The following is a 27,346-nucleotide window of genomic DNA, read 5'->3' as shown; positions in this document are numbered from 1 at the left end:
GAGGCCAGAAGGTTATACTCACATTGCTTCAAAACTGCCAAAAAGGAATGGGAGGATAGCTTTTGGCAGGACCTCTTGGCCGCAAGTCGAGGGAGAGACGCCAAAGGTTTCTGGGACCTGGTGGGCAGTAGAAATCGTCCAGATGACACCTTGAGGACCTGCAGTATCACGGCCCAGGCGTGGTTTAACCATTTTAAGGCCCTATATTCTGCCGTAGAAGGTATACTCAATGACCCATTCCCCCATTCTCTTTGGACAGAGGTACTGACCTCTTTTCTGCACGGGAGGTTACGAACCTGATCAAATCTTTAACACCACTAAAAGCAGCTGGTCCGGATGGGTTGCCAGGGGATCTTCTTCGAGCCTATCCGGGCGAATGGGGGGTGTTGATCTCCGCCCTTCTTAATGCTATTATAGAGGGAGGATCTGTGCCTGAGTCTTGGAAAGGGGCAGAGGTAGTCCCAATTTTTAAAAAGGGCTGTCGGGATCAACCGGAGAATTACAGGCCAATAAGCCTCATTGACTCAACCCAGAAGGTGGCGGGAAAAGCAATTTTAGGGAGGATTCTTCAGTGGGTGGATGAAAACCACATATTGTCCGACCTGCAAGCTGGCTTTCGTTCCGGTACAGGAACTATTGAGCAAGTCTTTAGACTCCTGCTACTTTACTGGAAGGTGGTGGAGCTGGGCAAAGGCAGTCTTTACTTGGCCTTTATAGACCTGAAGACTGCCTTTGACCTGGTTCCTAGGGAGGAACTCTGGAGGGTCTTGTATGGTCTTGGGATGCCCCCCTACATCTTAATGCTCCTCATCAAACTACACAATGCCAACTTTGCTCAGGTGCGATGGGGACAGAACGGGGAAAAGACCGACAGGATCCCGGTTGTTAGGGGCGTCCGGCAGGGTTGTGTATTAGCTCCCACCCTATTCTCCCTGTACGTGAATGGGGTGGTAGAGCACCTGCTTGGTGAACCAGCAGACGCTCCCTCATTGGGGGGCGTAAGGATCCCAACCCTGTTGTTTGCCGACGACACCCTCCTTATCTCCAAAACTCCCCAGGGCCTTCCAGGACGTTTGCACAAAAAGAGGACTTGTCATCAATGTGGACAAAACCAAATATCTAATCATGCACCCCCCCCCCCCCCGTAAGCTTGGCCGCCCTCCTATACTGAACTCTATTCCCCTTGAAAGAGTATCAGAATTTGACTATTTGGGGATCCGTATGAGCGATGTCATGAGCTGGACTCCCCATATCAACAAAATGACCATCAGCCACAAAAGGGTGGGGGGAGCTTTGCTGAACGAGTACAACAATTCATCCAAACAATGCGTAGCTCCAATAATTGACATTTACAAAGTCAGAGCTGTAACGGCATCTCTCTACGGGGCTGAGCTATGGGGCCTTGGTAACATGGAGGTTTTGACAAAGGCCGAGAACAAATTCCTGAAGGACCTCCTGGCCATCCCGATGAGCACCCCAACAGTTCCGGTGCTTCTGGATGTGGGCTGCAAAGAAATCAAGGACCAGGCTCGCCTCCGGCCTCTTCTCCTTTGGGCTCGTCTCTGGAGGGTTCCTGAACTAAAAACTTATGCAGACGGGTTGTCAGAGGTGATGGGTTTGGGTGGCTGGCACAAGATTAAATGGCTTAGGGACATTAAAAATCTCCTGGAGGACCTAGGTCTGGGGTCTTGCTGGTCCACACACTCTGCCCCGCCGAAGGCGACCCTAAAACAACTATACTGGGAATGGGTCTCTGCCAAGCTCATCAACAACCCGCGCCACTGCAATTCCACCGCAGCTTACCTGAAAATAAAAGACGTTGTTGCTTTTGAGCCTTACCTGGACATAATCACAATCTCTGTGGACCGGGCACTTTATATCAAACTTAGACTAGGCACTTTACCTCTAGCTGACCTCCTCTCAAGATGGAATATGCCCGCGCAGGCATCACGCCACTGCGCCCTATGTACAACCAGGCCCGAACCCGTGGCCCATTTCCTTTTTGAATGTCCTGACTACGCCCGCCCAAGATCCCACTGGCTTAAACCCCTATGTAGACAATTGGGTACTCGCCAGCATATGGTGGCCTTACGTATTTTATTAACAGATACATCCTCTCCCATAGTTTGTGCTGTATCCAAATTTTTAAAATGGGCATGGTTGATCCGCTTAAAAAGACTGTCCATATCAATTTAATCCACTTTTAATTAACTTATTTCTGACTAAATTGCCAGTTTTTATCTGCCTTGCTTTTAAATGTACAGTCTTTTACGATGTGCTGTTTTTATATACTTTTTTGTAATGCTTTTATGATATTTGCATATCGAAATAAAGCTATCAACCAACCTATTACCCCACATAGACAGAAACTATTTCAGGTGGCCTCAACTCGCAATCATGTGTCAGACATGCCCATCATATGCTTATGGTAGCCACCATATCACAGTAATATCAACCTAATGACAAAATATGCATTAGTGGCCAGCACATAGATTGTGAAATATGGCAAGGGTAGCTTATTGCCTAGAATTCCCCGCCTCAGTGGGTCTTGGGCTCAAAAATTCCACGGACCTGATCTTCTCGCCTCTGTGCCTATTCCAATCATGGAGTCCCACTCTGCAACTCTGGGCAATAGCTTGCTTAATCTCCACAACGGCCCCCACAACGCTAAGGATACCTGGCCTCCATCTTGGGGGTGCCCAGGAGTGGACGCCTCACAGGGAAAGCCAGAATGGGTTCCACAGCGGTATTCGTACAAGCGCCTTGAGACCCTTGCGGGTGAGTAGTGCGCTAAACAAGTATCAATTTACAATTTACAATTAGGATGCTAAGTATATGCTTAGGAAGGATTCCATATTGAGTGCAACTATAATCCTTAAAATGGTCACACTATGCCAAAGATACCACTGCATGTCAGGTCCACCACTGTTCCTAAGAAACCCACAATATGCCAAAGGGGCATCGTATGCTGGGGCCACTATAACACACATGATTTGCCAATGAAGGCCTCCTTATGCTAGTTCTGAAATAATGGCAAGAACACCCATAATATGCGAAGAATGGCCACCTTATGCCAAGACTAAAACCTTGTCTAGAACGACCACAGTATGCCAGGGACGGCCAACCTATGTCAGATCTGGAAAGACGTAGTTATCTCCCAGTTGTTCATTGACCATTCATTCTGTTTCATACATAGAAATGCATTACAGTTTTGTACGCATTTGCTTTTTTCTTATATTATAGTACATTTATATTTAAATTGCAGTAGAAAATACTATTTTTCATACATTTCATCTATATGTAACACTCTAAACCCCAGCATGCGTTCTGAAATATATGAAACACTCTAAGAAGTAGTTTTGTAAATCAATACAAGATCATGTGTTGCTATGTTACAAATCTTCAAGTTGCACAGGTTTTCACCAACCATCAGCAAACCTTCACACACCCAAGACGCTTCTGGACCAAGTATACATGTGAAGAGCTTTTTGCCTTTTTTGACAAGAGATAGGGTGCTCCGGCTGCAGGTTTTAGCGCCATATGGGAGATTCCCAGTAGGAAGTTGCAGTGTTACCACACTACGCCATTTTAACTCTCGTTGTCTTTTCTTACCTCCCTGCCTCCCCATTGCAGTAGATGGCAAACATTGCATCAGCTAAGCGACACTGGGAAACTGCCCGTAAATATTTACAGACTGGATTATACTCAGTCGGCAGAGGCAGGAGTAGAGTTTAGAAGAAAGGTTTTCAGTGATGAAGAAGGAGTTAGTGTTCACAATTTTCAAGGATTGCAATTACTTGATACAATATGTGGAAGCCCAGGCTACCTTACCTGCACTCGTCAGTCGTGACGACTCCTCTGCACCGCATTCAAAAGTGCCTGATTTTCGCGCCGCTCACTTCGTAAAAGCGGCGGCGCGACCCTCGCACAACGTCCTGGCAGTGTGCGCGCTCCACACCCTGCAGTGCGCGCTGACGTCACGCAAGGTGCACGCGTGCCTTAAAAGGAACGGTGCTCACGAGTATTTCTGCGCCCTTATGTTTCCTCCCAGAAGCCTCTTGTATGCGGGCTACCTCAAGAATCGGCACTGAGCCCCTTGCTGTTTAATGTACATCTTACCCCTCTTGCGACCTTGGTTGAGACAGTGAAAGTGATTTCCTACACTGATGACACCCAGCTGGTGTTCTCGTTCAAAGAAAACTCGGAGGTGGCCTTTGTCAACTTTAGGCAATGCCTGAATAACATCTTGGCCTGGATGACTTAATTGCTTAAAGTTGAACACAGAGAAAACAGAGGTTCTGTTTTTCAACCAACCGGCCTGCCACCTTCTCAGCTTTGGTGGCCATCAGAGCTGAACCCCCCACCTGTTCTGGTAGATTTTGCCAGAAATCTAGGGTTTAATTTTGATAATGACTAATGTCAGCAGTCCTGTGGTGGATAGGCCATCAGCTAAGGGGTTCTGATGGGAGAGCTGGCTAACGCTCCATCACCCAACAGTTCTTCCATCTCAGAATGAGGCATGGGAACCCTTGGTAGGGCAGTAAACCATTCAATTTACGGCAGATGCCTTGTTTCTGCCCACCTGTTGCCATGAGCACATTTCTAAAATCATTACTTGAGTCTCCTTGTCTTTGTTCACGTAATGCTTGATGCATACATGTCTAACTGCCTTCTAGAATAATACCAGTTGAGATATTGTTTGTTTATTCTCATCTACCTACCCTATTCTCAACATGGTTTATGGGTCATACTCCTGTAGTTTAATACAACACCTGTTAATGAGGCAGCAAGGCTCTAAATGTCAGGACAAGTTCACTCTGATATACTTACAGGAAGAAGTAAGGGCCAGATGCTTTTTTTCGTTCGCAATTGCCTGATTCACATAATCGGGTCGTTTGTGAACAAAAAAAGGCATTTTTCAATGTACAAAAGCCCAATCTGTGATTCGGTAACCTATTACAGAATCGCAAATTGGGTTTGCGATTTGGTGTTAGGAAGGGGTGTGTTTAGGGCGTTCGTTCCTAATACCGAATTGAAGTGGTATGTGTGAATGTTTTGCTTTTCCACCTACTTCAAGTAGGTGGTAACCCATTTGCAAATGGGAAGGGGTTCTCCTGTGAATGTTTGTAAGAACATTTTTTAAGAACAGGCAGTGGTCCCATGGACCGCTAGCTATTACTACAAAATTTAAAGAAAACTTAAAAAAAAAAAATTTAAACACATCCTGTTTTCCTTTAAGGAAAATGGGCTGCATTTTAAAAAACATTGCTTTATTGAAAACAATCAAAGACAAGCTGGTCTGCTGAGTCGAGCAGGCCACTATCCCTGTGATTTTTGTGATTCCCTGTCGGTTGCAAACCGAGACCTACCTCGTGAATATTAATGAGGTAAGTCTATTTGCGACCCGCTGGGCATCACAAAATGTGTCAAAGACACATTTGTACATTGGTGATTATCAAATTGTGAATCACAAAGATACACTATTTGGAAATCGCAAATGATTTCCTACGCACATCTGGCACTAAGCAACTAGAATTCACGTCCTGCCCTTGTAATTTTCAGGCCCTCTCAAAAAAGCAAGGCAATCTCTTGGGGCTAAACCATCTGTTCAGATTGGTAAACACTGGATTTCTTTTACTCTTAAAATGCTTCCTGATTTTTTAAATGTTGGTTTAAACTAGGGCTTCGGACCTTCAGGCAATACAAATATGTTGCCTTAGTGTGCAAAATCAGTTAATAAATCAATCACTTCCACCAAAAACACAACTGTGCTGACCAACCATATTGGCTGAATTGCTATGATTGTGAGTAAATGAGTAAGTGAGTGACTGCCGATATTTATAAAGCATTAAACATAGGCACAATACCTCTAATCAATAACATAACTATTTTCATATTCACATCTAAAAAGTAGCTTGGCAATTTTCAGTATTTTTGTTCTTTTTCAATGTGTCTTCCATGCTTCCTCTACAATAACCCCATCCCTGATGGCTTCAACATGTAAGATGCAAGTGGTTGTCGAATTTTTGTAATCATTTCCTAATATCAGTACACTGAAATACGTTTATGATTTATTTGTTTCCACAGGCTTTAGACGGTTTTGTCATAGCAGTTACTACAGATGGGAGCATTGTATTTGTCTCTGACAACATCACAGCCCTTCTTGGTCATTTACCGGTGAGTAACTCAAATATCTTCTTGTGACGTAGAAGTTGTGGTTACATAGTCAAAATATTGCCTTGAACCATTGGTGGAAGAGGAAAACTGCATTTGAAATTAACTCATGGTCACACAGGCCCTCATTACAAGTAACGCAATAAGAAGATGGACGGAGTAGTGAAACTTTTCAAACATCACCCGCGGTCACAGATCTGGGTTAAATCCATCGTTCTTTTGCTCACCAGGCCACCCCAGTTTGGACCCAGCCATATGCAAATTAATCTTGACCCAGTTCCGCGTGGGAACAGTCCAGACTGAACTGCCAGGCCAGATCCTCCCTGGACCAGAAACAAGCATCGAGATTGGTGGTGTCGGCCTAGACTTGGGTCCCCTGCTCACTATGCTATTGGATTCAAGCTAGCTTGGCTGATGATGGGTGATTACCCCAAACCGGTCCCAGGATGCTTGTTTCCAGTCCAGGGAGGACCTGGCCTTGCAGTTAAGGCTGGACTGTTCCCATGAGACTGATTGGCATATGGCTGGGTCCAATTTTGGAATGGCATGGTGAGCATAAAAACAAGGGATTTAGGCTCAGATCTCTGTACTGGACGTATATGTTTGACAGCATTCCGTCCATCATCTTTTTGTGTTGCCTCATGACAAATAGCCCATTAAATTTCAATATGTGTGGTATACCCCATTGCCCAGATAAATTTCAGCAGGTCAAACCTGCCGATATTTATCCTGGGGAAAAAAACATTCCAGACATGCAAATTTTCCATAATTTATTCCCCATTTTAGGAGAAAGACTCGTAATGGGTGCTATTTATCGAACACAATACATAATGTACTCCACAGTGGGCCTGATTATGAGTTTGTCGGCGTATTCCCATATATATATATATATATATATATATATATATATATATATATATATATATATATATATATATATATATATATATATATTACTAGATATAACTAGTTTGTACACTGCAATAGAGCATGACAAGGGCCTACAAGCTCTACAATATTTTCTCAAGGGAAGGTCAATTCAGCTGTCAGAACACAATGAAATGCTGATAGAATTTGCAAAGTTTGTTTTGACTAATAATATTTTCCTTTTTGAAAAGCAGTATTATCGCCAGATACGGGGCACCGCGATGGGCACCTGCTTCGCCCCCAGCTATGCGAATTTATTTGTTGGCTGGTGGCAAAAGCAGGTGGCCTGGGCAGACAAGTACAGAAAGTGGGTCAATTGCATCGTATCCTGCGCAGGTATATTGATGACCTGTTTATCCTACGGAAGGGGCCAAAATATCAAGCTGAGCATTACAGGACAGGGGCTATAGCTCTGATTTACTAACAAAGACGTTAGCAAAGGTAGACAAAATACAACGAAGATGCCTACTAAAAGAAAGGGAGAAACCTGTTGAACATGGTGAAGAGTGTTGCAGATTTATTACAGCATTTTCAAATGAGGCAGGGATTTTAAGGAAAATCTTATGCCGTAACTGGCATATCCTGAAAACAGACCAAGTGATAGAGGGGGACTTACCCAAATTTCCGCAGATCACATTCAGACGGAGCAGATCCCTAAAGGGCTCCCTCGTGAAAAGTCACTATGAGCCAGTTCCTTTTGTCCAAAGGATAAGTAAACTTACTGGGTTCTTTCCTTGTTCAAAATGCAATGCTTATAAAAACAGCTCTAAAGTGCTAACATCCAAGATCCCGGACATGAGGGGAGTAAAAACAATTAATACGTTTTTAACCTGTAATACCCCCTACTGCGTGTACTGCCTAGTATGCCCTTGTGCTAAAAGATATGTAGGCAGTACTATACATCCCATGAAATGCAGAATTCTGGAACATGCTTGGGTAATTGAGAACAGGGACCCCTCGTGTCCAGTAGCCAGGCATTTTTCCCAGTTTCATAATAGCTTTCGTAATCTCTTGAAATTTGTCGACATTGACCACATTCCAAGCAGTGAACGCGGTGGTAACCGCGAGTTGAAACTGCTTAGGCTCGAGTCCAGATATATAGTTGGCCTACGGACTGTAATTCCGTTTGGTCTTAATACGGAAGAAGAACTTTCCATACATTTAGGTTGAACGGGTGTCTACCTACAAGGGATTTGATGTTATGCTGCTAATATTCCGATGGTATTGGGCTGTAATAAGAGAATCCATGGAGTAGTGTTGCATTTAATAACTCATTTATTTAAATCTTACATATATTATTTCTTGATGTCTGAGACTGCACTATATTGATTGATGAGATTAGGCGCTAAATACTAAATTGTTTAGGATGGTAGTGAATACTGTAGGTATTGGTAGTTCTGAAATCATGAGTATGATCATAGCCCATTCAGGGCTCAATTATGTAACAAAAAGTGTTTATTATGTTATTATGTTTAAACTCAGATGAACTTTTTCCTGCTTTTCGATTGAGAGAAGTATGAGGAATATTATAAAATTGCATGTTCCATCATGGCACCTAAAATAATGGTGACGGAGAAGTCCGCGTTCTATGTTGATGTCAGTGCCGGAGACAATGTGAGGATTTTAAATAAAATGGCGCTTATTTAGTTTGTACATTATACAGCAGGAAGAAGGAGCGTATGCCGAAACGCGTCCTGAATGATTTGTTTGCAGCAATAAACTCATTTTGAATCACAACGACCACGCTAGTGCGGCCATTCCTTTCCTGGTGGGGAAGAATTTCCGAGCTGATATATATATGTATATATATACATATACATATATTGCTACCAAACCAATCTTGACCATCAAAGAAGGCGCTGACTCCGTGTATCTTAGTTCAAGGGTTTTTATTTCTTAAATCAGCATCTGCTCAGACGCGTTTCGGCGGCTACTCCCGCCTTGCTCACTATATTTATATATTTCCTCTCCAATCCTATGTCACCCACAGGATCCCGAAATGAAGTCGCACTCTCACTTTTCCAATTCTCAGCAGCATTGTGTTGATTTATTTCTCTATACTGGGTAGGTAAAGTAAGGATTGTGCTTCCAGAGGAAAGCATTTTTTGGTTGGCGTATTTCTTTGACGCCTCATGAATAATCTCCACAAATCCTTCTAATACAATCCATCCTGGTAAGTTTCAGGGTGATCCGTCAAGTGGGGTCCAAGAAAAAGGGGGAGGTCCCAAGATGCGTTTTTCCCATTCATTTTTCCGTACTAACTTTAAACACAGCTACAGGCCAAACTCCTGAACGGAATGACACCAAATTTTGCAGCAAGCTAGATCTTAGTCTAGAATAAATGCTTTTTGTGATTTGGTGTAAATCTGTTCAGTAGTTGTTGTGTAATTAAGGCTCAAACACTTTGGACATATATCACACCTCTAAAGCTCCGTGGACCGGACAGATCTCATGCTTGATCCGATTGGGTGCCACCACATCAACAAGACTGTTCCAGAATTCATCTTAAGACTTGGAACTCAGTCCAGAGTCCGACAAAAAAGGTAAGAATATACATAAGGGGGCAGAGTGGAATACCCTAACCCCCTAGGCCTGGTCGGGGGGCCAAAAAGATTTTTTTTTATACATTGCTGCAAATTCACAGAGGATCCACAAATCTGTGGCAAAAGTTTAAAAAAATAAGCGCTGGCTTGCACGCTTCTACAAAACCCCTTCTCCCTGCCATGAGGGCCGGGTGGGGCACAATATTTTATTTAGGGGAGGGGCATGTGACCACCCCTCCCCAAGCCCTGTAAAGACCCCGGGGTCACTATCCTCAGAAACCTCTCTGGCTCCCTGCATGCACTCCGCCTGGGCGCTGTGGGAGTTAGCATTGTTTTTGGTTTGGTTCCGTCAGGTGAGAGCAATGTGAGTTTACCTGCCTACAAAAGTGCAGGCAGGGAAACAGATGTCTGATCCCCCACTGGCTGGAGCATTTGCAAAGTTCCCACCCAGTGGAAGCAGACAAGCCTTCTCTGCCTGCGGCCAAACCCCTAGTGTGCACCGCCTCCAGGCAAGGGGATGGCTTTACTTGTGATAATAAAATATTATTTCACGTTAAAAAAACATAGAAGTTAACTGGAAAAAAACAAAGGGCATTGTAGTCAGGCGTTAAACTCAACAACCACTTAAATTCACCAGTTATAGTTATCTATAGTAGCTATAACTCATGCCCTTAGGTAACTTTAACTTGCGCCCTCGCAATAGACATCTAATTACCCCACATACTACATCACTCATGGCATGTTCTATAGCATTATTGATAACATCACTGCAACATTTGAAATAGCATAATTGATAACAAGACTGTGCATGGTGGGGTGTGAGTTACAGTTACCTTATATTAGAGTTATAGTTGCTAGAGATAAATCTAACAGATCTAACAGGTGGATTTTAATGTTTTTTTTTATTTAAACGTAATAGTGACACTGAAATTTTCACCTAACTTTAATATCACTTTAACCTTTGGTTTTTTCAGTTAATTGTTTTATTTATTTATTTATTATTTAAAGAGTTTTATATAGCGCTGGCAGGATCCGTGGGTATCTGAGCATTTTACAACATGTACACAGGCAATAAAAGAAACAGACAGACAAAACAAAACAGGCTGCCGTCTGTAAGGCAGATAATAGAGTTGAGAGTTACTTGATTGTAGGCTGCTAAAGAAGAGATTTGGTATATTGTTCAGGGGGTTAAAGGTGCCGAGCGAGGAGTAGATCTTTTAGTTTTCTCTTGAATGTCATGAAGGAGGGGTTGGTTCTGAGATCTGCTGGTAGGGAGTTCCAGATTTTGGGGGCATTGCCCGAGAATGAGCGAGCCAAGGCTTTTTGTTTAAGTCTCTTTGGGGGTAGGAGAAGTAGGTTGTTGGTGCCCTCAGGTTTCTTGCCTGGCCTGCCTTGGTGAGTTTGGCTGCCAGGTAGACTGGTTTACCAATGTGAAGGACTTTGTGGATGAGACAGGCAGTTTTGAAGTAGCAGCAAGCTTCAATTGGGAGCCACTTGAGATCTTTCAGGAAGGGTGAGTTGTGAACATGCCTTTTAGCTCTGTTAAAATATATATATATTTGTTTTGGTGCACACTAGAAATTAAATTGCATTTAGTCACCTGCCTCAGTTTAAAGCAATCATATTTACAAATTATAATGAGCCATCTTGATTTCCATCCATGTGAAGATGCATGAGAGCAGAACAAGAATGCTATAAACGCTTCCCACTTTTATGTTTATTCTCTTCTGGTCACTGGTATTTGGGATTCACTGTAGCATCTGGCTGTCTGATCTCAACAAATGTTCTGGCCAAAGTCATCACAATTTTCCCAGCTGATAGTTTGGGACATTCTGCTTTACTGGCTACTGATATCCAATAAAGAAACTGGCCATCAGCCCAAATGTTATCAATCATGCACAATCTTAAGGCTAGCCAAGCTTCCATATTTTCAATGAAATGTTATTGTTCGACGTGTCCTTTGCACAGACTGTCCAGTATAGCATTGATGTAGTCCAACTTTGAGTTGATAAGTGCTCCTTTAATGTTCAATTTAGTCGACCCAGGCAAAATAAGCCGAGCAGACCACTGTCGTGTAATGTTCTTTGTAGTTGAAATTTGCATCCCATACCTCCACCAGATTCCTTGCTGTTTTCAAGAAGGTGTTGGCAAGACTAGATAGTTCAGGGGCTTGGAGAGCGTTGTTTATTCTAAGTCAGGGTGGACTTGAAAATAGATCATCCAAAACTGGCATCTTCAGAAACATTTCTAAGGCACAATTGAACCCTGAATATGGCTGGAAAATGAGTACTTCAATGGCGGGAGCAAACCTTCATCAGGAAGGGTGGGAGAAATTGCTAGGGATTTAAAGACAAATATTCCCTGTGGGCAAAAAAAACATCCACTCAATCTCCTATCTTGGACAACTTGTCACCCTTGTCAGTATTCTTCGGTGTCCTGGATAAAGAACCCTGATATCCTCACTACCTGAAATGTATCTAATGTAAAAATGAAACTTGTAAAGTTATAGCAAAATCCTTATTTGCACAGTCTTGCCGGTGCCATAATCACTAAGTAGAACACCCATATGTTTGATCTGTCATTACCTCTTCATACATAATGTCGTCTTTACCACTCTCACCCTTAAGTTTTTAAGTCAGAACTATCCAAGACCTACTCCCACTGCCATCAACTGTAACAATGCCTTCCTCAACATCAGAAAAAAAGACAGTGCTCTGGCATTCACAATTTGTTTCTTCAGGCAATGCATTCATACCTTGAGCTCATTCAGACTTGTCACCTTTCTTGTTTAGAACTCCCTTTGAGTTTGGCAAGAAAGAAATCCCTTCTACAATGTGTGCACAGTATTCACACTAAGTGAGAAACTGAGCCAAGTTCTCCCTATCTCATGCCCTTCTGATGCCAAACTAAAAAGTATGTGCCAGTACTTGAACGCCCCATTAGGAGTGTATGGTGAGATGACAGCAGTCAGTTGTCAACTCTAGCGGGTAGTGTGCTGCTTGGAGATAGAAAGTAGAAAAATATTTTGTTTCACCCATCTCAGACAGCAGAGCTTGAATTTTGTAGAGAGGATTGCAACCCACAAGCACTTTTTTATTTAAGGAACTCAGTTTGGCTCAAACATTCCAGACCTTTCGCCAAGGATCACAATGGGACAAACCCACTCAAGTGACTAAGCAACTGCTATCACTCCCTATTCGCATGTCACATTCTTAATATTCCTGTTTCAAACAAATACAGGAGATATGGGGCTTACTGATCCTAGTTCTAAATGAATTCCCAAGTTCCCTTGATGTCTTCACCTAGGGATTTGCAGCCCTTTTTTCTCTACAGAAGTTTTATCTAGGATTTTTCTATCTTTCAATTGTATAGACCGATAAAAAACAAAAATACAGCCTTTTCAATGTTATTACACCTGTGTGCAAATGTCCTGACATCAGCCTCCTCTAAACACTTATCTTTCCCAAAAGTAAGAGGCAGAAATAATAGTAAAGTATGAACGTTAAACTGCTAAGACTTTTAATGTTCTTTCATCTATTAAAAATATAACATTCCGGGCCCGCATTCAATTCTTCGTCCTCTCCACCAAATGGATCTGCACCAATCCTTTCTTCAGTTTAATACTCAGACATACGAGGCACTATATTTACTTCATCCTGGTGGGGCAGTACGGGCCTTGCTGGACCGTCTCTCGCTCTTATACACTGTAACAGGGACAGAAGAAGGTGCTGGGAGTCCTAGAAAATTAATGCTGCCATTAAGGATCTGTTATGAAAACGACGGGGTTAACCCTGTGTCCCTCAGAACCTGGGTGATTGATAATTTAACCCTCACCACACCTGGCAACAAGCTCAGGACAAAGGAGGCACCACTCTCTCCGTCGGTACCTCAGACGGTCATCCAAGCCGTCGACAGAGCTTGTTGCCAGGTGGGGTGAGGTTTTTCCTCCATACTCTTGAGATTTTCCAAGAGGCTCGAGGAATGTTGGCTGTGAGAAGATTGCTTCACAGTGTATCCTTTATGTTGTTTATTGTTTTGAGTTTATATCCCTTTTACTCACTTTGCAGTAGCATTTAGCATCCATTAGGTCCTGACGAAAGCACTAGGTGCATTTTTACTTGTAGTGCTGAAACATGTTGACCGATGTTTACCAACGGACGGCTATTTATTGAAATTGTCCTATTGCACTGTTTTTAATCTTTGTTCGTATCAGACATGAATAAAGTTGGAGTCTGATTACGCTTCAATTTTAGAATTTACACCACACTTTTGCACTGCACTTTTCTCCCATACACTCAACAAATTAAACCTGCTCACATCTGTACTAACAACTTTGAAAACATCCTTGGGCTCCTCCAACATTAGGGTGGAGTGTTAGCCCTGTCAAAGGAGACCCAGATTATGAAGCACGTCACCTGGAATGGTGAGTGATGGGAATCCATACAAATTTTGTGTATTTTTATAGAGTCTTGGTTAGTTTTGGTATTCTTTGTTTTTCTTCATTAGACTTCGGGGTATATATTGTGTATTGACTAGTTGATAATGGGGCTGCATATCCCGTTGTGTCTATAAACCCTGGCCTCTGACCCTACTCAAAATATAGTGTGTCTTGTTAATACATAAAGACCAAACCAGTGACATACCCAGGCGAAACACTTCTCTTAATTTGCGGCGACTCTACCATATCCTGTATAGCCCTGACGTGAAGGCTACCCCCGGTGCATTGATTGTGTGTGACATGAAGAAGACTTTCAAAACGTTCCGTTAGGCCTTTCTCAAAGAGGTCATGACCCGCATGGGCCTTAGGAACGCATGAGTGTAGTGCGTGAGACTATTGTATACCCTCCCGACTGCCAGGGTTAAAACTGGCACCACACTTTCACAGTAATAAGATATTTATCACTGAACATGCCAGGGCTGCCCGCTGTCCCCCTCCCTTACTCTTCGCATTAGCGATAGAGTTGTTGGTGGAGTTGCTGAGACTGGAGGGCAGAGACAGGGGCATTGTAATGGGTGAATGTACTGTATCCCTCTATCAATATGACCTTCAGCTTTACATTTTAACAGTGCCTCGGATGCTGGCGTCTTGATGAGAGCCCTGGACAACATTTGGCTCCCTTTCGGGCCTCTGGGTCAACCAAGCTAAAACCTGTCTATTCCCCCAACACCTTTAACTATCTGGAAATTCAGGTCTACCACACATCAGCATTCATAAGGGAGAGTAATCTGGGAGGGGCACTGCACTACTTTAGGTCCTGTGTGCCCTTCTGGAGATCGCTCAAGCTGCTGTCAATGACACTCATTGCAATCTCGAAAATGGTGATGCTCCTGAGCCTGCTTTATTTTTTCTCAAATCTTCGGGTCAGCATGCTGTGGTCTTGGTTCCTGCAGCTAGATTCACTCTTTAGGGAGCTTATCTGGTATGGGAGACGCTAGAGTATCCCTGGCCACAACACGACAACTTCCAACGGGGTAGGGCTGGGCAAGCTTCATTTCTACATCCTGTACACAGTTGGGTCCTGCCTCCTGGGTGCATTTCCTAGGCCTAGGCCCAGAATGGTTGGTAATAGGTTTTATAACTGGTACTTGCAATACCCAAAAGGCGGATAGCGATGGTCTGGAAAATCCGGATCTATGACAGAATTTCGACAGACAGAATTTCGACCTACACAAATATCGGCGTAATTATATCGATAGCAAAAATATCGACGCCCTATGTACAACATGGTAAGTACCAAAATATCGAAAAAATAATATCGATGTTAAAAATATCGTTGTTAAATATATCGATTTTTTTTTAATTTAAAATAACATAAAAAATACTGTAAATAATACTTATTAATTACTTAAACATATTTAAATATATGTAATAATGGTAAAAAAATTAATAATACATATTTAATTTAAAAAATAATAATTAAAAATAATATATAATATATACTTACTTAACAATAATTACTATTCCCACTCCAGTGGGTGCAACAGTAGGGAAAACTGACCCTGAACCCTAAAAATACCCCTTTACCCAAAAACCTAAAACTGACCCTGAACCCTAAAAATACCCCTTTACCCAAAAACTGAAAACTGACCCTGAACCCAAAAAATACCCCTTTACCCAAAAACTGAAAACTGACCCTGAACCCTAAAAATACCCCTTTACCCAAAAACTAAAAACTGACCCTGAACCCTAAAAATACCCCTTTACCCAAAAACTGAAAACTGACCCTGAACCCAAAAAATACCCCTTTACCCAAAAACTGAAAACTGACCCTGAACCCTAAAAATACCCCTTTACCCAAAAACTGAAAACTGACCCTGAACCCTAAAAATACCCCTTTACCCAAAAACTGAAAACTAACCCTGAACCCTAAAAATACCCCTTTACCCAAAAACTAAAAACTGACCCTGAACCCTAAAAATACCCCTTTACCCAAAAACTGAAAACTGACCCTGAACCCCAAAAATACCCCTTTACCCAAAAACTGAAAACTGACCCTGAACCCTAAAAATACCCCTTTACCCAAAAACTGAAAACTGACCCTTAACCCTAAAAATACCCCTTTACCCAAAAACTGAAAACTGACCCTGAACCCTAAAAATACCCCTTTACCCAAAAACCAAAACTGACCCAGAACACTAAAAATACCCCTTTACCCAAAAACCCAAACTGACCCTGAACACTAAAAATACTCCTTTACCCAAAATTAATTAATATTACAGTTAAATTACTTCCCACCCTATTCCCCTATAAACCCACAACCCGCTCCAGTAGTAAAACATATAATTTAGTTAAAAATAAACATAAATTATCAATTAATTATTCTATTAATCAATTAAAATATTTCATTGCCAATTAATATTTAATAGCAAAATAAATTAATCATTAAAAAATAATTATTTAATTACAAATAAATTACTTCCCACCCTATTCCCCTTTAAACCCACAACCCGCTCCAGTAGTAAAACATATAATTTAATTAAAAAAATACATAAATTATCAATTAATTAATCAATTAATCAATTAAAATAATTCATTGCCAATTAATATTGAATTGAAAAATAAATTACTCATTGAAAAATAATTATTTAATTACAAATAAATTACTTCCCACCCTATTCCCCTACAAACCCACAACCCGCTCCAGTAGTAAAACATATAATTTACTTAAAAATATACATAAATTATCAATTAATTAATCAAATAATCAATTAAAATAATTCATTGCCAATTAATATTTAATTGCAAAATAAATTAATCATTAAAAAATAATTATTTAATTGCAAATAAATTACTTCCCACCCTATTCCCCTAAAAACCTACAACCCGCTCTGGTAGTAAAACATATTATTTACTTTTATATATTTTTTATTTATAAAAACATATTAAACACATATTATAACAATTAATTGAAATACTTAACTAACATTTCTAACACATATTAGTAAATCGAAATTACTTACATCGATATATATGCTATCGATATAAGTAATTTCGATATTACTTACCTTAGGGTCGATATTCTGGCCATCGATATTCTGGACATCGATATTCTGTCCCATCGATATTAGCAACTCGATCTAAGTGTAAGTCGAAATTAAAAAATCGATATTTTGACTGTTTACCGGAAAATCCAGTGTGGATCCCATTCTGGGGTTCTGAGGGATAGATGTGGTCACATGGGCGAGAGCAGAGGAGAAAGCCCTGTTGATCGAGGAGGCCAGGGTGGTGCGTAGTCGCCCCACAGGGGGACTATGGGCAGAGGTTGTTGATGTATGGAAAAAAACCCACACAGGACACGGATTTGGGCGAGGAAGGGTCAGATACACCTGAAGAGATGGACACGGAGTTCAGCTGAGTGACAGAGAATGTTCCTCCCGCTGCAATGGGAGGGCTGCATACTGGTCTCCCCATGAGGCGGACCCCCACCCCCTCCATGTAGGTAGTTCTCCCCTGGCCTGACCCACCCTGCCTGGGCCACGTGGCATTGCAACAGACTCGCTGGGAGCGTGCCCCCGCCCCTCCCCCCACATCTTCGAGTGTCTCCTTCACACACTTCTACCCCTAAAGGTAAAACACGGTTCCCTTGAGACAATTGTTTGGCAGTTCTTCCCCACTTTATGTTTCTGCATGTTTTTATCTAGGGGCCTCTTGAATACAGATCATACACCAGACCCCCAGTACTACTGTCTATACTAATGCATACTCAGAATGTTAGTAAGACTAACTGTACATACAATGCCACAACCCACAGAGATGTTAGGAGCACTTCATGTGCCTGCCTGTCTTTCAAACACAATCTGTATTGATGTGTCTTTCTATCAACTGCAATTACATTGTAAGCAAATGATTGTGTAAGAATATGCTAAAATGTCAACGAACACAGTTTAAAACTGTGCTGATCATGTTATACAGAAATGAGTTGCTTCAAATAGTACGACATAGACCATGATAAACTGGCACTCTTTAGGGAAGTTTTCTGCTGAGCCCTCAAATATCACCAGGCACCATAGATCCCAACACTGAGGCTCTGGCGACTGGCTGAATGAAGCTTCCTATTGTCCAAAATGTTTGTCATACGGGTTGGTTATACCAGAGTGATCTCCTTTTGTTGCACTCCACGCAGTACAGGGAGGGTATGGCCTATTCCCTTTCCCCTAGAAAAGCAGCACAAAACTCTTTAGTTGTAGAGTTAAGAATGGGGCTTGGTTTCCACCAGTTGTTCTCTTGTGTGTCTTGCCACTGCCCACTGAGTTGCAAAATCCATTTGGATACAATTGGGCTTTGCCCATTCTCTTAAATTAAATAGTTAGACCTCAGTCTGGAGGGTGCCACTGAGTGCAACTGAAAAAGACTCAGGCCTCATTAAACAGTTCCCTATTAATTACAATGGGGCCATTAATGATGTTACAGGCCCCTTTGTAATTATGAAATCTTTGGTTTTGTCTTTCATCTGTGGTGTTTCACCTGGCCCTTCACCTAAATGCAGTCATTCTCGCTCAGTGAAATCTGTGGGAAACCTATGACGTACTGAAGGAGTAAGTTATGGAATTACTAGTCCCCTGGTGCTTCCTCATTTCTGAGGAACTCCTCATTGTCACACTCAGAATCCTCAAGTAATCTCCCTCAAGTTTCTGATATGCCTGGTATGAGTAACTTGAGATATGGGAAGAATTTCGAGGTAATTTGATGGGCCACTCATAATGAGGCCCGCGGAGAATCAGCCAGTAAAAATCACAATTTTTATCATTGTTTCCTAGCCAGCTTGGACCTCTATATTTACTTCAAGGACTGATCTTCCTCAATGTGATATCAAAATGTAATCATAGTAGAGAATTATATAAAAATGAAAATTATTGTTGAACGTAGCCTTTCTGATTTTTTCTCTTTTTTCTTGCAGTCTGATGTCATGGATCAGAATTTGCTGAATTTCCTCCCAGAGAAGGAGCATTCAGACATATACAAACTTTTATCTTCCCATATGCTTGCAAATAATCCTTCTTCAGGGAGCTTCCCAGACTGTGAGTTGCTAGATAAATAATGAACTTCTGTGTTTTGTCCTTAATTTCTCTATTGTGAGTGGAAAAGTAATGGGATTTCAAAATTGATATTATTTCCAGCGCAGATATTATGCAATATATTTTTATTTCCGATTATTTGTTCAGTTAACTGTTTTACGGCACGAAGTGCTAGGGTATTGTAAATCTTAGAAATATCAATAGTACCTCTCAGTAGGTTAGAAAAAAGCTAGAAAATATTTGTAAGCAAAGTAATTGTAAAACAAACAACACTGAAATTAAGGCTTACATTTGGTGAGCATGCCCATAGTTAAGAAGCTAAACAGTGGACAACTTTGGTTTCAGTTGGAAGTCAATACCGCTGTCTCAAAATTGGAGAGAGGAGGTTGAATTTCGTTGTGGAGGAGACAAATGTATCTGTTGAGTGTAACATTTTCTTGACTGCACTGTAAAGTTTGTGGAGTGCCTACCAGCTAGCCATTACCGTTGTGCAAACAGAAGGAAACAAGGGCTGGAGTCGCTTTTCTCAAATGGGATGTTAAAAGTAAGTGCTTTATTATCTTGCAACAGAGATTGTAAGTTGAGAGTTTAGCAAACACATGAATACAGGGAATAGTGGTGAGTAGCTGATCAAGGCTAAAGCCCATGAATTGGACCTGGGAAAAGAGAGGACGAGAAGCCATTGACTGATCAAAAGTATGGTCTTTGTTCCGTTCAACAGCTTGGTGCAAAGTTCCAATCACAGCTGTAATCGAGTGGATGGAGCTTTGTCTCGAACAGAGGCTTAGCACCAATAGGTCAATGGAATATCAATAACAGTGAAACACAGTTTGCCCCATATAAAATGATAGAGAGTAGTAGATTTGCAATCTAAGTTTATTAGCAAAGTAGCAAAGTTACAAACTCAAATCAGTCAAAATAGTAATAAATCAATATTCACCTGGTTAAACATAAGTCAATATAATCCAAAGAAGTCAAATAGCAAATACAAAGCCAAGTTATTTAAGGTTTTTTTGTAGGCAAATCTTGAAAGGTGCAGTTCTTCATAAAATAAACTCCCTAAAACTAATCTAAACTTTCAAGTGCAGTTGGGAAAGTTTAAGCAGCAAGTTTCAGCACGCGAAGACTCTAAGACAGAACCAAATGAAGGTTCTGATCAGAAAAATAGGAAATATATTTATTCGAGAGATGAATTCTATGAGCAGCTATAAAATAAGGATAGGGTCTCGGAAGAGACAGATGGGCATCTGCATTCAAAAGTACTCAGTAGCAAATCTGCCTGTCCAACTGAGCGATGCACAATTAAAACATAGAATTCAACAATCTGGCTACTCTTTACTGTTCCTACAGAGAAGAAACCAATCAAAACTAAGCATTTGCAAAGTCCCTGTGTCAACCCTCTTCCCGTGAGTCATACAATGGAAGATTTCAGCGTTGTGGCCTTCATAGATATCTTGCAAGACATCTCAGCCAGTCTGTCTCACACACAGTTTGTTAAGATTTACTGTTGATACATTCAATGGCTTTTCACACAATATTTAATAATAACAGCGCATACTGTTAGAACTCGATTTCTGAAACAAGAAAAAGATTATGCACAGCAAGCGTAAAGACAACATTTAATTAAATCAAGGTCAACAGTGAACACATTCAAACCATCACTAATTATTAACGTGAAAATCCCTAATTATGGTCAATCTAAATATGAAATCACACTTGAATATAAGTAAGCAATGATTATGTGTGATGTGCATTAGCATGTTATCAAATGAAAATGAAAAATAGAGACAATGCTTCACCACAATTTTTTCTAGTTCATTAATCAGTGACAGGTTGAGTTTGTTCCTGTACTTGGTTGTCATGAGTAGCAACTTAGGGCCTGATTTAGAGTTTGGTGGATGTGATGCTCCATCACAAATGTGACCGGTATCCGACCTGCCTTATTGCAAGTGTATTATATTCTTTGGCACTGGTACTAAGGCAGATGGGATATCCGCCATGATTGTGATGGAGTAACCTACCTGCCAAAATCCAAATCATGCCCCAAGTCTTTTACATATTAAGCATTAAATATCAGCATATACCCAAAATTGCAGTTTGCAAAGGCAGGTTCATAAAGTGAGGATGCCATGAAAGGAGGTCATCTTTAGTTAGAGTAGAGTCTCAGCTGCAAATTAGTTGATGGGGGCTTTAGTTTCACGTTTTTATTTAAGACTTTATGACTTTAGGACTGAGTTAGAGTTTGGCCAACAGGCTAATGCATCCCAAACGAGATAGAGTACCCTGTCCACCTAACCTCAGTCCACCTGCCTCATTTAGAGATAGGCAAACCTTAACTTTTCTGTAGGCAATGGCTCAATTAAAAGAAAACTTTACCATGGCTAGACTGAACAGAGGTAGTCTGAGGAAGGACATTACACTGTTGACTCTTTTCAGTGTGTCACCGCTAGGAAAAATCTGCTAGTGAATGACATAAAAATTTAATAATCACCAACACACCATGGAGAAAACTCCCAAGGTGTGCAGGGTAATAGTGTTTTGTTTTTCTGAAACAAACTTTCAGAGTGGAAGTTTGTTTAAGAAAAACATTTTAAAAAAATTAAGAATTTAGTAAAAGACTGTAAAAACCAGTGGCAGCCATTCACCATGCTTTTTGTACATCATGGCGGTTTGTTTTCATCTACAGAGATGACTGCTGGGCCGGGAGTAGTCTCTAAATTTGACAGATGGTAGTCTGTCAGGAAGGTGCAGTAATGTCCTCCACCACACTGACAATACTCAGGACTGTCCATCAAATGCTAAGTCAGACTCTTTATAAGCAAGTGATCAAAAGAATAAAACAGTCCATACAGGTTCTATCACATATTATGGGAATGCCTGGTAATCCACCAGTATAGGGAAGCGGTGGTATCAGAGCTAACAAGTATGTGGGAAGGATCTCTTTCTACAGCCTAGAATGTGCCTCCTCAATGTGTGGGAAGCGACAGACACAACCCGCATGAAGCAGGTTTGGGTAACTTTGGGGATGACAATTTCAAAGCGTAATATAGCCCGCAAATGGGGAGCATCAGATCCTCCGACATCGGAGGAGTGGAGGCGAGATATGGACTGGTGCATGTTGGCTGAAAAAGTGGTCTTTGAAGACTGGGTTTGACCTCGGAAGTGGGACAAAATATGGGGCAAATGGAATGCCCAGAGAGGAAATATTTATGCCTCACCCTCCACACACGGGAGTGGTCCTGGCTGGCACGGAGTCATAACGGATGAAAATGTTTCGGTAGTCCATTGAGTCAAACTGTTCAGTTCTAATTGTGGGGAGCACTTCGAAATAGGATTCCTTCCTTTCTTGATTGTCATATTCAATAACTGCCAATTACAACTGTTGTATGCTAACCAAATTAATAAAAAAAATTGTCTTTTAAAATGTTTTATTTTTCTATCAGTCATACAGATAAATTAAATACTATAATGGTCACTCATCTAGAAATTTGGAATATGCAAAAACATGTTCAATAGTTAAAGGAATAGAATACGGTCTCTGCTGTGTTTTGTTTTAAAATAACATACATTTAAAAACACAATGATGTAAAGTAATACATTTTGCACCTTGGAGGTAGGAAATAATGACACCTCAATGCATGGTTTTAAGCTGGAAAAGGGGAGAAAGAAAAAGCTGAAAGTTATAAGGCATACGATATCAATAATATCACCGACTCCACCCATTTGCAATCAGTTCTGTGTTGTCCAACAGCAGTCACATGGAGTATGTTTCACAAGAGTTCTCTTCCATGGATCTTTGTTTTGTCAGAAGATAATAATTAGCAGGGAGACGGGAAAGGGCTGGAAACTATGAAGAACTTTGGCGTCAGAGCTGCCTGGAGTTTTGGGCAACTTGACCTTTCCACATCCAATTATCATACAGTTTGTAGATTGGCTGCATTTAGATATGTATACTCTATGGACATTTTTAGGTTGCTTCACTTCAACTTAACTTGATTATGCCAGGCTCAACTTAGTTTCTGAGACAGATGTTAGAGATGAAATGTTACGTTTGAATAAGAGAGATTGCTTAAGTGCACATACCAGAAAGAGGTAGATGTGATCTTCATCCAAGAAAACCAACCTACATGACACAGGCTCATGGATGGCTAGCCCCATAGTAGAGAGGATCAGGGTTTTTTTACACAGACAGTGTACCAAGGGTTAAAGCAATATTGCTAAGATAGGGATGAGGTTTAAGAATTCTAAAGTAATTAATTCATCTGGCGAAGTGTTCAGGGCTTTTATATGACTTGAATATCAGTTCAAAATATTAACAATCCATGGTTTTTAAAAATAATGCTATTAGTGCTAATAAGTATTCATCACCTTATATTGTGGCAGGATATTTTAATGTACTTGTGGATGAACAGCTAAATGGATCAAATCACAGGTGCCACTCTAGGATGACTAAAACAAGAGCCGCTCTTAGAAAGATTCTGCAGGACCCTAAATTATGAAATTTTGTGGAAGAAAGAGCTAGGAATAATAAAGGTCATACCTTTTATTGTAGAAGATGCATCCGCTGTGGAATAACAGGCTATTTTTTATTGATATCATCCTAAATACTTATGTGAAAGGGATAAGATTATTCCCAATTTTGCTTTCTCGAAATGGGGATTGACATGAAAGCATTTTTTAGAGAAATAGCCCACTGTACAATGGATAGATGAGTATTTACAGAGAAAGACCTATTATTTCTGTTACAACTATCTGCCCAATATGGTTTTAAACTAATGCTGGAATTGCCTCACCCTTTGTTGTATGGGATGCGTTGAAGGCTTACATGAGATGAATAATCACTTTACATAATTGCAACTTTAGAAGAGAATAGCTGCTGCAGAAATTAGAAAAGAAAATTGCCAATCTAAAATGAGAAATGGCATGGCTAGATTAAATATTTAGGAAGTATTTGGTCAAGCTTTATCTTTTTTCAGTACAGAAATCGTCCAACCTTGTAAAATTTAGAAGTGCATTATACACTAGATGGATAATCTGCATAAGCTGAAGTGTGGATTAGCAAGTAACTTCTTTACTGTTATTGAGTTTCTATCACCCTGTAGAACATGTGAGTGTTCCATTGCCTTTCCCACACTCTAGAGGTACTAGCCCTTGCTCTGAATAGAAACAGAAACAGTTTTACATGCATTTCTAAGTGGAAGGTTCCTGTAAAGTGTGTGCGAGTAGCCACAAATTCCCAGTATGGATAATCTTCCATTGCTATTAGTGCAATTTACAGTTGTACATTTTCTGCAATCCTGATTCTGGGACTAAGAATGTGAAAATTACCATTAAAATGTAATGCTATACGCTCCTAAATTCCAGTGAGGTTACAAAACTATTTTTAATCCAACCGTAGTGAATCCTGCAAAACGTCAGAAATCTATCATAAAATGTTGGAGGAAACGTACTAGAAGTATATTTATGATTTTTTCAAGCCATCTTCGACTAAACTCTGTGTGAAAGATAGTGTTCACAACCACAAAGCATTGGTATGTGAGTGGCATTATTTTTTTGTGATACTGCATAAAAGCCCATTTATTGTGCAGATAGCAAAACATCTGTATTCGTTTCTCCATGGTTGTCAAATTATACCTTCATGTAGGCATGTGGCCCATGGTGTTTTGTGCTCTATTTTCTGATTCGTGGCCCACTTGTGATACTATTAATTACACCTCAAAGCATAATGTCACCAAAATTCGAAATCCGTAATAGAAAACACTAACAAGTATTGTGCAAAAAGAAAATCTTCTTGAAAATTCAAGATTTTCCAGTCACATCTAGACCTACTTCAACAACGTCATTGCATGAAAATGGTGTACTATTACATTATCATGTTTTCTATTTTGACCTCCACTATTAACTCCATATTAGCATTTACCACTATAACATCAAGGTAACTATGCATGGCTAAGTATAGATCTATTCTGCTTGATGCCACATTTGCATGCCTTAAGAATATCTTCAAGGTAGGCATATATAAGGAGGTAAGATTAGTAGACGTATACTTACTTGCATATGATACCTTGACAATATTTTGGTAGTTGTTATTCGTTATTCATGTTTTTTGTAGGTCAAAATAAAACATGCTCATATTTTACTTTTATTTTCACACTCATCCCTTGAAACTATAGTACAGTACATACTATATCTTTCCATCTATCTATCTTTCAACCTGCATGTCTGCCCCGCCTATTTATCTATCTATCTATCTATCTATCTATCTATCTATCTATCTATCTATCTATCTATCTATCTATCTATCTATCTATCTATCTATCTATCTATCTATCTATCTATCTATCTATCTATCTATCTATCTACTAATGCCTGTTTTTTTCCAAACAATGCAGCTGAAAGATGCTTAGAGTTTTGCTGTCACCTTCTGCGAGGTTGCTTGGACCCAAAGGAGTTTCCTACCTATGAGTATCTCAAGTTTGTTGGAAACTTCCTAGCATACAGAGATGGTAAGCATCAACTGCAAATGTAATCTAGCTATTAATGCAATGACTTGTGTGAATGCTTGCAGTATTTATCTGAGGAGCAGATGTTTCCACTTCTATGTTCTGAGACTACAACATCAACAAAAGTTTTCATCTTCTTGAGCGTTTGTATTAATCCATTTGGGAATGTACTTATGGTCTCACTAGAGACATTCTTCTGTAAGCAAGCTGTCTCAAGCTTCTCTGAAGTAACTACTTCCAACAGCAACAGCTGTGTGCCCAGCATTCGAATGGAAACTTAGCACCCAGATTCTGAAATCTGCTTAGTGTGCAGTAAGTACGTTGGGCTAGCAGTCTATTTTAGAGCCGTAATTACATGGACTTTACCCTTTCCACGTTATGTCAAGTTGCCAAGACCACTGCTATAAGTATTGTTTTGTCCCCCTATTGTGGTCTTACATTTTCTATATCTCCCCACGGTGACTACTGCCGGCCCGGTGGGGGCGATCCGCCCGACATCCTAATGGGGCCCGTAGTTTTTAAGGCAGCTTACATTATTACCTTGCAGCTGTGTAATATGGCGAAATAGGCAGTTGTCCAATGTTTGCAATAGTTGAATTTTACCTTGCAAATGCTTTTTCTGAAAAATAACTAATACACTTTAGTACTATTTCTATAAATTGTGTCTCTGTTTTGCATATAGAGGTGCAATTACAATGATAAACAGGCTTCATACTTATTTTTTCCTCAAAATCCTGTTGTGAGTGCTCCCTAACATTGGTCACTTTTGACTGTAAGCCAACAACAGATCCATTCTCAACTTCATAGCAACATCCTTAATTTTTTACAGATAGGACCCATTTAGTAAATGTATCGTAACATTCTTTGTGAAAGTATGGTTCACTACTGGCGGTATGTCTCAACCAGACTCCAAATATATTTGTGAAATTGAAGCAATTATTAATTTTATATTTTAAAAGTTAAAATTGAACATGTAAGTGTCTTCATGCAATTCCTTGTGACAATAAATAATTTTCTTTTCACTCAACAATTAACTGAACATATTGTTTATGTTTAAGTTTAGCAGTATGTTTTTGTAAGAAGGATTACTTTTCAGTAAATTTTCAAGTTTTTAAACTGATTACAGATAATATTTCTAATAGTCCCCCTCTTTGTACGACTATGCAAGAAAAAGCAATTGACCTGATTGTTTTTTTTAACATACCTTCTTTACTCTTACTTTGCATACATGCAATACTACTCTTACCATTTTCCTTTTTGGATCGTCTACTTTGTCTTTTTGCAGATGTGGGTACTTTTTCTCTCATACTTTTGCTATACATTTTCTTTTACTTTATGTTCAAGGCATCGTGGTAACTTTGTTTCCATCTTTATAGAAAATATAGAAACGAAAGGTACAGCACTATTAGTAATGATTACAGCAAAGTGTAAATGAAATAATAAGTGTGCATGTAAAATTGGTTTTGTAATGAATATAATAGTACTTTATAGTTATTAATCTTTTCAGCAAATAAACACTACTATTCTTTTCCTAACAATGTAAATGTTTGAAATAAATAATTGTTCAAAAATGGCCCTCTCTGAAAGAACACCCCAAAATTGTTGTCCTTCCTCTTCTTTTTCTGACCTCGTTTCTGTTGGCTTTAGGGCTCTGAACACTGTACCTCTTCTAATCAGTGCATG

The 27,346-nt window shown here is 40.3% G+C and overlaps 1 protein-coding gene across 1 annotated transcript in view; it reads left to right on the top strand.

The window, feature by feature from the left end:
- NPAS2 (neuronal PAS domain protein 2) overlaps positions 1–27,346 on the top strand; it is a 492,166-nt gene that overhangs the window by 256,930 nt on the left and 207,890 nt on the right. The window contains exons 5-7 of the mRNA XM_086933390.1: positions 6,088–6,177; positions 19,043–19,163; positions 25,553–25,666. Coding sequence (XP_086789516.1) covers positions 6,088–6,177; positions 19,043–19,163; positions 25,553–25,666 — 325 coding nt within the window. The remainder of the gene's footprint in view (positions 1–6,087; positions 6,178–19,042; positions 19,164–25,552; positions 25,667–27,346) is intronic.

The sequence above is a fragment of the Lissotriton vulgaris genome, chromosome 8 (genome assembly GCF_964263255.1).
Source record: "Lissotriton vulgaris chromosome 8, aLisVul1.2, whole genome shotgun sequence".
Taxonomy (NCBI): Eukaryota; Metazoa; Chordata; class Amphibia; order Caudata; family Salamandridae; genus Lissotriton; species Lissotriton vulgaris.
Note: the sequence above shows the minus strand (reverse complement) of the source record. Positions and strands in the feature narration are given on the sequence as shown.